Consider the following 18,340-nt stretch of genomic DNA (forward strand, 5'->3'; position numbering starts at 1 on the left):
CCTGGGCACGGCCAAGGGTGCCATCAGCCGGTCCAGGCAGCAGGCGGTCGAAGGGGTCGTTCAGCCCAACTGCCTGCCTCTCTTCCGCGATTACATCCGAGCCAGGGTGTCCCTGGAGATGGAGCACGTGGTGTCCACCAGTACGTTCGTGGCCTTCCGCGAGAGGTGGACGCCAGAGGGACTGGAGAGCATCATCACCCCTGGCAACCAAAATTGAATTTGATTTTATATGTTTTAAAATTAAATTTGTTTTATTGTGCTGGGTTTTAGTGTCCCCTCCCTTTTAGCCAGGGGCACTTGTATAAGTTGTGGTTTTAGTGCCCCAAAAAACCCCACAAAAAAAAAGGGCACTTGAAAACTGTTTGGAATATCCCCCCCGCCCCTTTAATAAGGGGGCTCTTGATTTAATGTATATTTTTGTTTTCTACAAAAAGATTTGTAGAGCTGTTGCAAACTGACCCCCATCTGTATGGAATTCCTCATCAACGCCAAGCCCCGGAACCTCCCTTGGGAGCCGGCACCTCATAACCTGAGCCGCCTCCGGGAAATCCCTCCATGCCTTTCAGTTCTGCGCAGAGGGGATTCCTGCACGGGCTACTCTTGCGCATCCTCCATTGTGCCATCCTCGTCTGCGGTCCAGACACGCCATGGTGCACCATCTTGCCATCGGAGGAGGCGGGGGTCCCCAATGGAAGGCTCTCTATGCGTGAGTCCTCCCATTATTTATTGGGGACTTGGCCTGGAAGGTGTTGCACGGGGCAATCCCATGCATTAAGCTTTAAAGTCGGTTCACGGACTCTCCCGGCAACCAAATTTTAATTTGATTTTTTTCGGTTTTCTTGTTGTTGTGCCCCTTTAACAAGGGGGGCACTTGGTTAATTGTATGATTTAAAATAGTTGTAGAGCTGTTGCATTGTGAGTTGCTTAGCCAGTCACGTGGTGGTCACAAGATTTAATAAAACCCCAGTCAGTTGAGTCTCGGTCATCCACGATGAGGTATGCAGTTGTGAGCCTAGTGGATGTACTTATAATGTGTACTGTGATTGTTAAACCTTTGCTCATAAATGAACTAGTTATTAATAGCAATGTGTTGCTATGAATTCTTAATCAAAGAACCCATGAAGCAAATACAATACAAAATGGCAACAAGAATGGGAGTTTCTTCATGAAGAAATTTTGGTAGAATTTCCTTTTGAAGGCAAATGTAAGTGGAGCACAATAAGAATATATGCCAACAGCGTGGTAACCAAATGCGTGTCTGGCAGTACCATTTTTTTGTGAGTAGTGAACAGTGTGGAACTGACAAAAGGGCTTATGGAAAGCCATTTAGAGTAATTGAAAAGCAATTCAAGATTATTGAGAGTGACTAGCAGCTATTAAGCTAAAAAGGCAACATGGATGTGACAACAAGTTACATCAGTAATTTGGGAGCTTTTGACAAGAATAAAAAATCGTTTAGATCTTACAGGGAAAGATTGCAAATGTTATTTTAGAACGAATGATGTCAATGCTGTTCCAGCAGGTGTGGCAGATTCGCAATTAAAGAATGAAGCAGTTTAGGAGAAGATGAAAGCTATTCTGTCAGTCATAATTGGAGCTGAGAATTATAGGGAATTATAAATCCCCCATTTACCGCCCAGTTACCGCAAAGAAATACAAGTTTCGTCGAAAAAAAACACATTTACCACCCAGATATCACCCGGCGGTAAATTCCACAGTCATTACTGCTGGGCGTATTCGATACTGTCCGCCCAAAATAGAAGTTTCATCATTAAGATCCGTTTACCACCGGACCTTAATACTGTCTTGAAAAAGCAAGTCTTACCGGAACTTAAGCGGATCTTAAGTGGGGGGTATGGACACAGATCTGAAAGAATTGTTTGATATTACACAGATCTTTATAGTTCTCCACAGTTTGATGTATTTTTAAATGGATTGCAGTATTTTCTAGTGTTAGGCAATAATATAAATGGTCTAATAAAGCCTATTTTATTCCTTTTAGTCTCTCTCTTTCTCCTCCTCCCACCCCCCCCCCTTAGTCTCTCTCCTCCTCCCCACCCCAGTCTCTCTCCTCCTCCCCCCCAGTCTCTCTCCTCCCCCACCCCCTCAGTCTCTCTCCTCCTAGCCCCCAGTCTCTCTCCTTCCCCACCCCCCAAGTCTCTCTCCTCCCCCCCCACAGTCTCTCTCCTCCCCCCCCCACAGTCTCTCTCTCTCCTCACCCCCAGTCTCTTCTCCTCACCCCCAGGTTATCACACCTCCCAGTCTGTCTCACCCCCTACAGTGATCTCACCAGTCCCCCCTCCCCACAGTGATCTCACTCTTCCCCATCCCCACAGCAATCTCAAGCCGACAGTCTCTGGCCTCTCGTCAGTGCCTCTCGGGATGGGGGGGGGTGGGAGGTGGCGGAGCTTGACAGCCGCGCACGCATGCGCACAACTTGGGAGCCGAAGATTCCTGAGTCGATAGGCCTCCTCCGCCACACACCACCCGCTGCACTTCGCTCTCACACCGCTTCGCCGCCGCCGACATGGAGCATCCAAAAACCATGGGAGCGCGCACCAGTGGTATTCCGGCCATTGCAAAAGACGCAACCACCGGAACACCGATAAGGATTGGGCGAGGGCAATTTAAAAGGAAAATCCAGCCCATAGTATCTTAGTAAATTTGTTAACCCCGAGAAGGGTAAAGGATGCTTCATTCTCAGACATATTACAGATATTGGAGAATCATTTTGATCCACAGCCTTTAGAAATAGCAGAGAGCTATAAGTTTGCAATGAGAAACCAAAGGCCTGATGAAACCATCAGTGAATATATTGCTGCCATAAGAAAATTGTCTCCATACTGCAATTTTGGAGAATTCCTAAACAGGACTCTTAGAGATAAATTTGTGTGTGGATTAATGGATGAACACATCCAGACAAAATTGTTAGGTATGAGCTCTTTGGAGAAAGCTTGTAAGATAGCCACCTCCATGGAAATGGCAAAATAAAATATGAAGGAATTTCACACATTACCGGCAGTAGTAGCAGTTCACAGCCACAGGGCTGTCGAATCGCAGAAGATTCTGAGTCCTAGTCGGTGGGAGAGTTATGAAACAAAGAAGAATAGATATTATAGGTGTAATGGCAACCACACCGCACAACATTGTCGGTTCAACTGGGCAAGATGCAATGTGTCCAGTAAGGGGACACATTGCAGCCACATGTAAATCCAAGGTGATCCAAGGTCCAACAGTAATCAAAGGCTTCACTTGGTGGAAACTGACAGGAACAGTATAGGTTTTGGTATATATATATATACAGTGTAAGGCACGGTAATATATTCTTTATGTCAGGATTTCAGAACGTTGATACTGATTAATAATCGATGAATTAATATGACAATAGATACAGCGGCTGATTGCTCAATAATGAGTCAGGATGTGTATTACAAAAATTTCAAGAGCATACCACTAAAGGCAAGCTCAGTGAAGCTGAAAACATATTTGGGGAAAAACTGAAGATGCTTGGACAAATGGAGTGTATAGTACAATACCAGGGGCAACAAGCAAGATTCGCTATTATTATAATGAAATATGTCAATCGGCCAACACTTATGGGCAAAGATTGGCTAAGCATGCTTCATTTGAATTGATACAGTGTCTGTAGTATAGAAATGGTTAAGTTTCGGCTAGATACTCTGCTGGAGAAATATGCTAACATGGTTGAGGACTCATATAAGGGTATCAAGGGATACAATGCACATATTCAGATTAGGCCGATGTCAAACCTATTTTTTGTAGACCAAAGCCATAACCATACGCATTAAAATTGCAGGTTGAGCAAGAGCTGATAAGTTGGAGTAAAACGGAATTGCAGTAAAGACTGATAGGAGTGATTGGGCCACCCCCGTTAGTTGTAGTTCTGAAGGCAGACAAACAGTATGGCTCTGTGGGGGATTATAAAATTACCCTGAATCGAGCAGTTGATGATGGGCAGTACCCTTTACCGACATCACAGGACCTGTATGCAGAACTGGCGGGAGCCAAAGTCTTCACAAAACTGGATCTCTCCCACGCCTATGTTCATCCCCACGTTGACAAGGATAGTCAGCAGTATCTGACAGTCAACACACACAAAGGTTTATATTCATACACCAAGTTGACCTATGGTATCAAGTCCTCACCAAAGATATTTCAGGCTACCATGGATCAGATCTTATACGGAATAAATCACTGTTTGTGCAATCAAGATGATGTGTTGATAATCACCGGTATAGAGAAGGAAAACCTAGAAATCTTAGAAGTATTCAGATGGTTGAATTACCATAATTTGAAGCTGAAGAAGAGTAAATGTGCATTCACATAGCGTGAGGTGGTTAATCTAGGATTACAGGTAAATGAAAATGGTCTCCAACCAGTTACGGAGAACATGCAAGCCACCATGATGGCTTCGAATCCGAAAAACGTTACTGAATTACGATCATTTTTAGGCATGGTCCAATATTATGTTTGTTTCCTTCCTGGACTAGCAACAGTGCTCGCACCACTCCATTATTTATTAAAGAAAGGTGTGCGTTTGATATGGGATAAAGAGCAACAGAATGCATATGACACATGCTAGCACGTTTGAGCAGGAGTGCTCTTCTTGTCCATTATAATCTGACTCGTAAACTAAGACTAGTGTGTGAAGCATCTGGGTATGGTGTGGGATCAGCCATGTTATGAATGATGGGAAGGAAAAAACAGTTGCCTTTGCATCGTGTACGCTCAACAAAAGCAAACAAAATTATGCCCAGATTGAGAAAGAAGCTTTGGCAATTATATTTGGTATTAAAAAGTTTCACCAGTTTCATTTGGGATGCCAATTCACGCTTGTAACCGATCACAAACCGTTACTAGGTATCCTAGGCTCAAAGGCAGCAATTCCATTTATGGCAGCTTACAGGATGCAAAGATGGGCTATTTTATTGTCTCTGTATGATTACAAAATCGAGTATCATATGTCAAAGCAGATGCAATGGTGGATGAACTTTCAAGAAGATTCTGAAATTGGCTGTGAACAGTCAATCTTTACTTTACATGTCATTGATGAGGTCTTTCCAGTTTGCAGAGCACACACACAAAGATGCCACGTTACAGCGGTCTATGAGCATACCCTGCGAAGATCAGAATAATTTAGATGAGGGGATAAAGCTTTTTTATCATTATCGGCATTAATTATCATGTGAGTAGGTCTAAAATGGAGCCTGAGAGTAGTCATTCCCAGTTCACTACAGGCCAAAGTCTTGACGGAACTTCACAGTGAGCATACTGCCATCTTAGGCATGAAAGCGGTGGCCCGAAGTTATTGGCCTGGGTTGGATAAAGACTTAAAAGTATTAGTAAGTAAGTGTACTATCTGTCAAGACTGTAGCGCCATGTCAGCTTAAATGCCGCTGCAAACATGGACTTGGCCAACAAGACTATTCCAAAGAATATATATTGATTTTTGCAAGAGGGGCAGTGATAATTTTCCAGTTCTAATCGATAGCCATTCAAAATGGCTGGAAATACGGCATGTGGGGTCATCGACAACTACAGATCGTACATTGGATGAATTACGGAGTATTTTTGTATGCCACGGCCTGCCAGAAGAATGGTGTCTGATAATGGGCTGCAATTTCGGTCTGTGCAATTTAAGAAATTTGCCAGACAAAACGGTTTCAAACGGTATAGACTAGGCCTATATTCTTTAGAACTTAGAAGAATGAGCGGTGATCTCATTGAAACATACAAAATTCTTACAGGGCTTGACAGGGTAGATGCAGGGAGGATGTTTCCTCTGGCTGGGAAGTCGAGAACCAGGGGTCACAGTCCCAGAATAAGGGGTCGGCCATTTAGAACTGAGATGAGGAGAAACTTCTTCACTCAGAGGGAAGTGAATCTCTGGAATTCTCTAACCCACAGGGCTGTGGAGGCTCAGTCTTTAATTATATTCAAGACCGAGAGCAATAGATTTTTGGAGATTAAGGGGATCATGGGATACCATGATCTTATTGAATGGGCGAGCAGGCTCGAGGAGCCGAATGGCCTAGTCCTGCTCTTAATTCTTATATTCTTATGTAAACACATGTTGTTAGCACCATATCATCCTGCTTTGAATTGTGCAGCTGAAAGGTTGGTCAGAATTGTCAAGGAGGCTTTGCGGAAACAAATTTTACAGACTAGGTCATCAGTGAGCATGAAGCACAGGTTAGCAAATTTTCTTTTCAAGAAAAGAACTACGCCTCATTCTACAATAGGGTATATACCTGCTGAATTATTGATGAAGCGTAGGCTGAGGATGCGTCTCAGTTTATTGCAACCAAACTTGTCTGATAAGGTAGAGCAAGCACAATCGGTGCAGAAACATCATTCCGGTATTAAAGAGCGGTACTTTAAGAAAGGTGATCAGGTCAGAGTTCTCAGTCCATCGAAAAGGGTGAGTCCATGCAAATGGGACCTTGGTAAAATTATTTGATATGTAGCACCAAGCAATACCTGGTCAAAATTGGTGAACATATCAGGAAGGTTCATGTGGATCAAATGTTTCTAGCAAGTGATGCACCTTCGGTACCACAAGTAGATGATTATGAGTCTAACTTGGACGATGATCAGAGTTGAGTTGGCAGATCCAAGTACTTCAATGATCACAACACCCATATCCCCAACTCCGATGCAGCTGACTGAAAGCGGTTCTGTGGGCTTGGGACAATCTTGCAGATACTCTGTAACTTCCGAGGTGGGAGATTGAGTTAGGGTTCTGTTGAGACGATCAATGAGAAAACGCAAACCAACTAGACAGGATATTGATAACTGGGAATATCAAGATCTTAGGAAGAAAAACATAAGAACATAAGAAATAGGACAGGACTAGGCCATTTGGCTCCTCGAGCCTACTCCGCTATTTAATAAGATCATGGCTAATCTGATCATGGACTCAGCTCCACTTTCCTGTTTGCTCCCCATAACCCTTTATTCCCTTATCGCTCAAAAATCTGACTATCTCTGCCTTAAATATATTCAATGATCCAGCCTCCACAGCTCTCTGGGGTAGAGAATTCCACATATGTACAACCCTCAGAGAAGAAATTCCTCCTCATCTCAGTTTTAATTGGGTGGCCCCTTATTCTGAGACTATGTCCCCTAGTTTTAGTTTCCCCTATGACTGGAAATATCCTCTCTGCATCCACTTTGTCGAGCCCCCTCATTATCTTATATGTTTCGATAATATTACCTCTCATTCTTCTGATCTCCAATGAGTATAGGCCCAACCTAGTGAAACTTCTCTGAACAGCATCCAATGCAACGCAGTACTCTAGATGTGGCCTCACTAAAACCCTGTACAGTTGTAGCAGGACTTCTCTGCTTTTCTACTCAATCTCCCTTGCAATAAAGGCCAAAATCCCAGTTGCCTTCCTAATTACTTGCTGTACCTGTGCATTAACTTTTTGTGTTTCATGCACAAGGACCCCCAGATCCCTCTTTACCGCAGGACTTTGCAATTTTTCTCCATTTAAATTATCATTTGCTTTTCTATTTTTTCCTGCCAAAGTGAATAACCTCACATTTTCCCACATTATATGCAGTCTGCCAAATTTTTGCCCACTCATTTAGCCTATCTATATCCCTTGCAGATTTTTTGTGTTCTCCTCACAATTTGTTTTCCCACCCATTTTTGTATCATCAGCAAACTTGGCTACATTACACTCAGTCCTTTCGTCCAAGTCATTAATACAAATTGTAAATAGTTGAGGCCCCAGCACCGATCCCTGCAGCACCCCACAAGTTACTGTTTGCCAACTGGAAAATTACACATTTATACCGACTCTCTGTTTTCTGTCATCTTCTATCCATGCTAATATATTACCCCCGTGAACTTTTATCTTGTGCAGTAATCTTTTATTGTGGCACCTTATCGAATGCCTTCTGGAAATCCAAATCCACCACATCCATTGGTTCCCTCTTATCCACCCTACTCATTACATCCTCAAAGAACTCCAGCAAATTTATTAAAACATGATTTCCCTTTCATAAAGCCATGCTGAATCTGCTTGATTGAATTATGCTTTTTCAAATGTCCTGTAACTGCTTCCTTAATAATGGACTCCAGCATTTTCTCAACGACAGGTGTTAGGCTAACCAGTCTATAGTTTCCTGCTTTCTGTCTGCCCCCTTTTTTAAATAGCGGTGTTACATTTGCGGTTTTCCAATCCACTGGGACCTCCCCAGAATCAAATGAATTTTGGTAGATTACAATCAATGCATCCACTATCATAGAATCATAGAGGTTTACAGCACGGAAGGAGGCTATTTCAGCCCATCGTGTCCAAACCGGCCAACAAGAGGCTATCCACCCTAATCCAACTTTCCAGTTCTAGGTCCGTAACCCTGCAGGTTACGGCACTTCAGGCACTTTTTAAATGTGGTGAGGGTTTCTACCTTTATCACTCTTTCAGGCAATGAGTTCCAGACCCCCACAACCCTCTCTCTGCGTGAAGAAATTTTCCCTCAAATCCCTTCTAAACCTTCTACCAATTACTTAAAATTTAAATCTATGCCCCCTAGTTGTTGACCCCCTCTGCTAAGGGAAATAGGTCCTTCCTATCCACTATATCTAGGCCCCTCATAATTTTATACACCTCAATGAGGTCTCCCCTCAGCCTCCTCTGTTCCAATGAAAATAAATCCAGCCTATATAATCTGTCCTCATAGCTTAGATTCTCTACACCTAGCAACATCCTCGTAAATCTCCTCTGTACTCTCTCCAGTGCAATCATGTCCTTCCTGTAATGAGGTGAGCAGAACTGCATGCAGTACTTCAGCTGTGGCCTAACCAGTGTTTTATAAAGTTCAAGCATAACCAACATGTTCTTGGCTAATAAAGGCAAGTATCTCTGCAGCCACTTCTTCTATGACCCTGGGATGTAACCCATCACATGCAGGGGACTTGCATTCCTTTCGCCCATTATTTTACCGAGTACTACTTCTTTACTGATAGTGATTGTATTAAGTCCGTCCCTCCCTATAGCCCCTTGATTATCCACTATTGGGATGTTTTTAGTGTCTTCTACCGTGAAGACCGATACAAAATATTTGTTCAACATCTCTGCCATTTCCCTGTTCCCCATTATTAATTTCCCAGTCTCATCCCCTTGGGGACCAACATTTACTTTAGCCATTCGTTTCCTTTTGATGAACCTGTAGAAACTCTTACCATCTGTTTTTATATTTCGTGCTAATTTACTTTCAGAATCTATCTTCCCTCTCTTCATTATTTTTTTTAGTCGTTCTTTGCAGGCTTTTAAAAGTTTCCCAATTCTCTGGCCTCCCACTAGTCTTGGCCACATTGTATGCCCTTGTTTTCAATTTGATACCATCCCTTATTTCCTTAGTTAGCCATGGATGGTTATCCTTTCTCTTATAGTCTTTCCTTCACTTTGGGATATATTTTTGTTGTGAGTTATGAAATATCTCCTTACATGCCAAAAAAACCAGCAAACTTGAGGACTGGGAGAAATTTAGAATTCAGCAGAGGAGGACAAAGGGTTTAATTAGGAGGGGGAAAATAGAATTAGAGAGTAAGCTTGCAGGGAACATAAAAACTGACTGCAAAAGCTTCTACAGATACGTGAAGACAAAAAGATTAGTGACGACAAATGTGGGTCCCTTACAGTCAGAATCAGGTGAATTTATAATGGGGAACAAAGAAATAACAGACCAATTGAACAAAAACTTTGGTTCTGCCTTCACTAAGGAAGACACAAATAACCTTCCGGAAATACTATGGGACCGGGAGTCTAGCAAGAAGGAGGAACTAAAGGAAATCCTTATTAGTCAGCAAATTGTGTTAGGAAAATTGATGGGATTGAAGGCTGATAAATCCCCAGGGCCAGATAGTCTGCATCCCAGAGTACTTAAGGAAGTGGCCCTAGAAATAGTGGACGCATTGGTGGTCATTTTCCAACGTTCTATAGACTCTGGATCAGTTCCTATGGACTGGAGGGTAGCTAATGTAACCCCATTTTTTTAAAAAGGAGGGAGAGAGAAAATAGGGAATTATAGACCGGTCAGCCTGACATCGGTGGTGGGGAAAATGTTGGAATCAATTATTAAAGATGTAATAGCAACGCATTTGAAAAGCATAGACAGGACTGGTCCAAGTCAGCATGGATTTATGAAAGGGAAATCATGTTTGACAAATCTTCTAGAATTTTTTGAGGATATAACTAGTAGAGTGGACAAGGGGGAGCCAGTGGATATGGTGTAGTTATTGGTTGGCAGACAGGAAGCAAAGAGGAGGAATAAACGGGTCCTTTTCAGAATGGCATGCAGTGACGAGTGGTTTACCGCAAAATTCAGTGCTGGGACTCCAGCTATTTACAATATACATTAATGATTTAGACAAAGGAATTGAATGTGATTTCTCCAAGTTTGCAGCTGACACTAAGCTGGGTGGCAGTGTGAGCTGTGAGGAGGATGCTAAGAGGCTACAGGGTGACTTGGACAGGTTAGGTGAGTGGGCAAATACATGTCAGATGCGGTATAATGTAGATAAATGTGAGGTTATCCACTTTGGTGGTAAAAACAGAAAGGCAGATTTTTATCTGAATGGTGACAGATTTGTAAAAGGGGAGGTGCAACGAGACTTGGGTGTCATGGTACATCAGTCAGTGAAAGTTGGCATACAGGTACAGCAGGCGGTGAAGAAGGCAAATGGCATGATGGCCTTCATAGCGAGAGGATTTGAGTATCAGAGCAGGGAGGTCTTATTACAGTTGTACAGGACCTTGGTGAGGGCTCACCTTGAATATTGTGCAAGTTTTGGTCTCCTAATCTGAGGTAGGACATTCTTGCTATTAAGGGAGTGTAGCGAAGGTTCACCAGGCTGATTCCAGGGATGACAGGACTGACATATGAAGACAGAGTGGATCAACTAGGCTTATATTCAATGGAATTTAGAAGAATGAGAGGGGATTTCATAGAAACATATAACATTCTGACGGGATTGGACAGGTTAGATTCAGGAAGAATGTTCCCGATGTTGGGGAAGTCCAGAACCAGGGGTCACTTTCTAAGAATAAAGAGTAAGCCATTTAGGACCGAGATGAGGAGAAACTTCTTCACTCAGAGAGTTGCGAGCATGGGGAATTCTTTACCACAGAAAGTTGTTGAGGCCAGTTCGTTAGATATATTCAAAAGGGAGTTAGATGTGGCCCTTATGGCTAAAGGGATCAAGGGGTATGGAGAGAAAGCAGGAATGGGGTACTGAAGTGCATGATCAGCTATGATCATATTGAATGGTGGTGCAGGCTCAAAGGGCCGAATGGCCTACTCTCCATCTATTTTCTATGTTTCAATGTTTCTACGTCTGCCACTGCTCATCAACCGTCCCATACTTTAATCTATTTTCCCAGTCCACTTTTGCCAACTCTGCCTTCATAGCTTTGTTGTCTCCTTTTATTTAAGTTTCGGACACTGGTTTGAGATCCAACCATGTAAGGGTTTCAAAGAAGAGGACACAGGAAGAAAGAGGTTGGGAATCTTTGGCTACACGCCCCGAAGACAGAAATTCCCCAAGACAATCTCCTGAGTCAAATAAAAATATAGAAAACGGGCATAGCCGGCCAATTGCAAAGAAATTGAGATTGGACCAGGAGGAAACTAAAATCTTACAACAGGATGCTCAGACTCAGCAGTTGAATTTGTAAAATTGTAATCATGATAAGTAATCTTTGGAAATATTGTATAAATACCTTGCTTCTAAAAAATGGGGAAGCAGTGTAATGTATGCACCTGTGAGTATTCTCACAGATTTGCAGAGCTGTTGCATTGTGAGTGGCTTAGCCAGTCACATAATGTTCTCAAGACTCAATAAAACCTCAGTCAGTTGGGTCCAGGTCATCCATGATGAGGTATGCAGTTGTGAGCCTGGTGGATGAACTGGTAATGTGTAGTTTGATTGTTAAACCATTGTTAATAAACCAACTAGTTCTTAATAGCAATGCATTGCTATGAATTCTTAAGCAAAGAACCCATGAAGCAAATACATTAAAGTGGCTGAAATACCGGAGGAATTGAGGACCGGCACATATACCAACCAGGCTGCTTGAATGGTGCCAGTAAAATGGAATATCCAGATCAGAAAATTTAGGCCTCTATGTCCTCGCATAGAAGACTGACAATGTCTTGGTTCTGGATAGTTAACGATTTTCTGAGTGAAGTGAACAAGAAACAAGGAACATAAGAAAGACTGCGTGATACAATGGGTTAAACACTAAAGGGTTGAAAGAATCCTCTTTACAGGCTATAATAGTCCTGTCTGATGTATGGGGGAATCTCAATAAAAATGATCGATGATTTGTAAGATAACTCATTGCAGTATGTCGTTCCTGTTATGTATGCAACACTATGTAACCAGCATTCTACTGCCACCAGAGGGCATATCTGTTGGAGTCCCAAGGGATTCCAGCATCCCTTGGGAGCACTGTATATAAGCAGGCCTCCCATGCTGTACCAATACTCTGGAGTCAGAATAAAGAGACTAAGGTCACACTTACTCATGTCTACAGTACTCAGTCAAATTGCTTTATTCCAGACATAACAGTTCCCATTCACTGTTTCTTGGAAAATAGAACCTCTGCTTGGTACAAAAGGGTATCCTGTGAAAATTGTAAACATTGTAAAATGTTCTCCAGTTTGAATAGGATTCTAAACCTCATCAATTAAAGTCACAGCTCAATTCTCCTCAACTCCAGAAATAGTATGGTTGTGCTTCAACATTATCAACTAATTATTTGCCTTGGTTCTGGGGAATTTACAATTACATGTGAAATTATAGGATGAAGGCAAGAGAACAGCTAACATCATTATACTCTTTTCAAATATAAAATATGAACTTTAAAATCAACTGCTCCTTGTTCATAGTTTCTGGTAGACCCACGGCAGTTTGCAGAACAGTGAAAAGAATTTCTACTTACAGTGCCAACAGGGAAAGCCAGGGCTGAGAAGAAGAGATCTCGAAGTGACAGGATCCATATCGCTCGTCCTAGTATGTCTGCCAGGATGCACAACCCGTTGAAAACAGTCTGCAGAAACTATGAAATAATTGGAGATATTTTGAGTGCAGCATATAAACAGCAATGTTGCAAAGTTACAATGCAGGCTCCAGGACCACCTTTAGCCAATTCATCGATCTCCCTTGGTGTTGCACACAAGATGTCAAGACCAAGTACAGTATTCGGGTCAAGCAGTGCGGAAAGCGGAGGGGAGAAGACAGATAGGAGGAGGAAAAGTGGGAGGCGGGGATGAGGAGGGGATGGTTATTGGACAGAGACGTTAAGGGTTGTAGGAGAGAAAGAAGAGAGAGAGCGGAGAAGTGGAGAGGAGGGGCATCAGGAAGGTGAGCATCGGGGAATGAGAAGGGAAGGGAGGAGAGGAGGATGATGGGGAAAGGGGATGGAAGAGGGAGAGCGGGGAGGATAAAAAAAGTAGGCATTAAATGTGAACATAAGAAATAGGAGCAGGAGTCGGCCATTTTGCCCATCAAACCTGCTCCAACATTCAATAAGATCATGGCTGATCTGATCCTGGCCTCAACTCCACTTCCCCTACCCATTCTCCTTAACCCTTGATTCCCTTATCTTTCAAAAATCTGTCTATCTCCACCTTAAATATATTCAATGGCCCAATCTCTACAGCTCTCTGGGGTAGAGAATTCCAAAGATTTATGACCCTCAGAGAAGAAATTCCTCCTCATTTCCATTTTAAATGGGTAACCCTTATTCTGAAACTATGCTCCCAGTTCTACATTCCCCCACGAAGGGACTCATCCTCTCTGCATCTATCCTGTCAAGCTCCCTCAGAATCTTATACGTGTCAATAAGATTATCTCTCAGTCCAATGAGTATCGGCCCAACCTGCTCAACCTTTCTTCATAAGACAACCCCTTCATCTCAGAAATCAACCTTGTGAACCTTCACTGAACTGAAAAAGCAGGACCAATCGAATGAGACCAAGTTTACATTAAAAAAGGAGATAGAGTTTATAGACATGATAGTAATAGAGAAGATGTACTAAAAGATTTAGCATTACTAAAAGTGGAGCAGAATGCATTCTAGGTTGCGGAAAGTAGCAAAACTAGAAATAGCAGAGGCATTGGTCACAATCTTTCAATCCACATTGAATACAGGAGTAGTGCCGGATGACTGGAGCATTTATAATGTTATATCACTATTCACCCCCACTCCTGACCTTATGATGGAGGGAAGGTCATTGATGAAGCAACTGAAGATGGTTGGTCCTAGGACATTTCCCTGAAGAACTCCTGCAGTGATGTCCTGGGGGGTGAGATGATTGACCTCCAACCACTACAACCATCTTCCTTTGTGTTAGGTATGACTCTAGCCAGTGGATAATTTCTTCCTGATTCCTATTGACTTCAATTTTACTAGGGCTCCTTGATGTCACACTCAGTTCAATGCTGCCTTGATATCAAGGGCAGTCACTTTCACTTCACCTCTGAAATTAAACTCTTTTGTCCATGTTTGGACCAAGGCTGTAATGAGGTCTGGAGCCGAATGGTCCTCGTGGAACCCAAACTAAGCATTGGGTGAGCAGGATATTGGTAAGTGCCGCTTGATAGCACTGCCCGGCGACACTTTCCATCACTTTGCTGATGACTGAGACTAGACTGATGGGACGGTAATTGGTCCCATTAGATTGGTCCTGCTTTATGTGAACAAGAGACATACCTGGGCAATTTTCCATATTGTCAGGGAGATGCCAGAGTTATAGCTGTACTGGAACAGCTTATCTAGAGGCAATGCTAGTTCTGGAAAACAGAAGTCTTCAGTATGACAGCCAGGATGGTGTCGGGGCTCATAGCCTTTGCTGTATCCAGTGAGCTCATGGAGTGGACTGAATTGGCTGAAGACTGACTTCTGTGATTGTGGGGACCTCAGAAGGAAGCCGATATCACTACCTCCCTACTGTATACCACTCTGTCACCACCTCTGGTGGGTCTGTCCTGCCGGTGAGACAGGACATACCCAGGGATGGTGATGGAGTCTCCCTGGAGGAGTCTGGGACATTGGCTAAAAGGTATGATTATGTGAGTATGACTATGTCAAGCTTTGCTGAACCATCCTGTGGGACAGCTCTCCCAATTTTGGCACACGTCCCCAGATGTTGGTGAGGAGGACTTTGCAGGGCTAGGTGTGCCATTGTCATGATCGGTGCTGAGGTCGATGATGGGTGGTATTAGAAACATAGAAACAAAGAAAATAGGTGCAGGTGCAGGCCATTCGGGCCCTCGAGCCTGCACCGCCATTCAATATGATCATGGCTGATCATGCAACCTCAGTACCCCACCCCTGCCTTCTCTCCATAATACCGATCCCTTGAGCCGTAAGGGCCACATCTAACTCCCTTTTGAATATGTCCAATGAACTGGACTCCACAACTTTCTGTGGCAGAGAATTCCACAGGTTCACAACTCTCTGGCTGAAAATGTTTCTCCTCATCTCGGTCCTAAATGGCTTACCCCTTATCTTTGGAATGTGACCCCTGGTTCTGGACTTCCCCAACATCGGGAACATTCTTCCTGCATCTAACCTGTGCAGTCCCATCAGAATCTTATAAGTTTCTATGAGATTCCCTCACATTCTTCTAAATTCCAGTGAGTACAAGCCTAGCCAATCCAGTCTTTCCTCATATGTCAGTCCTGCCATCCCGGGAATCAGTCTGGTGAACCTTCGCTGCACTCCCTCAATAGCAAGCACTTCCTTCCTCAGATCAGGAGACCAAAACTGCACACAATACTCCAGGTGTGGTCTCACCAAGGTCCTGATCAACTGCAGTAAGATCTCCCTGCTCCTATACTCAAATCCACTCGCTATGAAGGCCAGCATGCCATTTGCCTTCTTTACTGTCTGCTGTATCTGCATGCCTACCTTCAATGACTGATGTGCCATGATACTCAGGTCTCGTTGCACCTCCCTCGTTACTAATCTGTCATCATTCAGATAATATTCTGCTTTCCTATTTTTGCCACCAAAGTGGATAACCTCACATTTATCCACATTATACTGCATCTACCATGCATTTGCCCATTCACCTAACCTGTCCAAGTCACCCTGCAGCCTCTTAACATCCTCCTCACAGCTCACACTGCCACCCAGCTTAGTGTCATCTGCAAACTTGGAGATATTACATTGAATTCCTTCATCTAAATCATTAATGTATATTGTAAATAGCTGGGGTCCCAGCACTGAACCCTGCGGCACCCCACTAGTCACTGCCTGCCATTCTGAAAAGGATCCATTTATTCCTACTCTTTGCTTCCTCTGCCAACCAGTTCTCTATCCACGTCAATACATTATCCCCAATACCTTGTGCCTTAATTTTGCACACTAATCTCTTGTGTGGGACCTTGTCAAAAGCCTTTTGAAAGTCCAAACACACCACATCCACTGGTTCTCCATTATCCACGCTACTAGTTACATCCTCAAAAAATTCTAGAAGGTTTGTCAAGCATGATTTCTCTTTCATAAATCCATGCTGACTTGGACCAATCCTGTCACTGCTTCCCAAATGCGCTGCTATTTCATCTTTAATAATTGATTCCAGCATTTTCCCCACCACCGATGTCAGGCTAACCGGTCTATAATTCCCTGTTTTCTCTCTCTCTCCTTTTTTAAAAAGTGGGGTTACATTAGCTACCCTCCAATCCATAGGAACTGATCCAGAGTCCATGGAATGTTGGAAAATGACCACCAATGCATCTTCTATTTCTAGGGCCACTTCCTTAAGTATTCTGGGATGCAGACTATCAAGCCCTGGGGATTTATCGGCCTTCAGTCCCTTCAATTTCCCTAACACCATTTCCTGACTAATAAGGATTTCCTTCAGTTCCCCCTTCTTGCTAGACCCTCGGTCCCCTAGTATTTTCGGGAGGTTGTGTCTGTAAGCACTCTAGTAATGATTCCATGAGGTAAGGTATTGCACTTGAACTGTTGTGACCTTAGTCCATGTATTGCAGCTCCTGAATGAGGGCACAGTAAGGTGAGCTCCCTTTTATACTTGGTTACTTGCAAGTGTGCAGGTGACCCCTAGGTCTCCACCAGTTGCACCCTCTGGTGGCACAGGCATAGTGTATACAGTGTGAAGATACATCCAGTGGTCTTATGTAACTGTACATTGAGTGTACAGGGTATATACATATATTATACATACACTACAGGTGGTCTGTCCGGTTTTATTCTTAATATTGTTTTTCGTGGTGGTTTGTTGCAACTGAGTAGCTTGCTAGGCTGTTTCAGAGAACAGTTAAGAGTCAACCACATTGCTCTGGGTCTGGAGTCACATATCGGCCAGACAAGGAAAGGATGGCAGATTTCCTTCCCTAAAAGGACATTAGTGAAGCAGATGCGTTTTTACAATAATCCGATAGTTTCATGATCACCATTACTGATACTAGCTTTTTATTCCCAATTTAATTAATTAACTGAATATTGCGTGGGTCAAAGTTACATTTCCTCCCATTGGTGGAGGGGGATTATGTGGACCCGGATTGATTCATTACCGCAATCAGTGTGGAGGGGTAAGGGTCCGAATTGTTGCGGGATTTTTGTGGCCAAAATGCAGTGTGATGTGGGTGAGAGAGTCGTTGTGATGGGGGCGGGGGGTGGGCACCAAATGATTCTCAGTGGAGGGGGGAAAACAGGTTATGGAGGAATAGCAACAATGGCCAAAGCAAGGGAATGAAGGGCTGCGTTTTAGCATCGCATCTGAAAGGCAGAACTTTCTTGATATTGCATTGAAGTGCCTGTCTAAATTCTGTGGTCGAGTCCAGAAGTGGGGCTTGAACTCGCCTACCTTCTAACTCAGGATAAGAATAACAGAGGAACTCTCCAGGACTGATCCAAGTCTAATGATCTAATTGGCCTATCCTTTATAGTTGTTCATCATTGCACTATTACGGGCTCAACAGGCCGAATGGCCTCCTTCCGTGCTGTAACCATTCTATGAATCAATGGGCTAGAACCTCCACTTTTGAGCTTATCGCCCAAAAATGGGCGTTATTTCCGGCGTGGGCATTAAAAAAGCATTTTCAGATCACTGGCTTCTCGCCCATTCTCAAAGCACCTAGTCTCCATTTTTGAAAATGGGCGTTACCGCGAGCGATATGAAATGGGCTGTAGTGTTACATTTTTTTGACCTTCTGCCGTAAAGTGTGGCTGTCCTTAGCAATGGCATGGCAACGCTCGATTCCCGCGATTCAGGATGTTAAGGGTCATCATGACATGCGCAGAAGAGGAGACAGAGAGAGGGAGCTCAG

General features: G+C 43.4%; 1 protein-coding gene across 1 annotated transcript in view; it reads right to left on the reverse strand.

The window, feature by feature from the left end:
* LOC139264084 (androgen-dependent TFPI-regulating protein-like) overlaps positions 1–18,340 on the reverse strand; it is a 210,467-nt gene that overhangs the window by 103,308 nt on the left and 88,819 nt on the right. The window contains exon 2 of the mRNA XM_070880177.1: positions 12,981–13,097. Within this exon, the coding sequence (XP_070736278.1) occupies positions 12,981–13,097 (117 nt within the window). The remainder of the gene's footprint in view (positions 1–12,980; positions 13,098–18,340) is intronic.

This window comes from Pristiophorus japonicus, chromosome 5, assembly GCF_044704955.1.
Source record: "Pristiophorus japonicus isolate sPriJap1 chromosome 5, sPriJap1.hap1, whole genome shotgun sequence".
In the NCBI taxonomy this organism is placed as follows: domain Eukaryota; kingdom Metazoa; phylum Chordata; class Chondrichthyes; family Pristiophoridae; genus Pristiophorus; species Pristiophorus japonicus.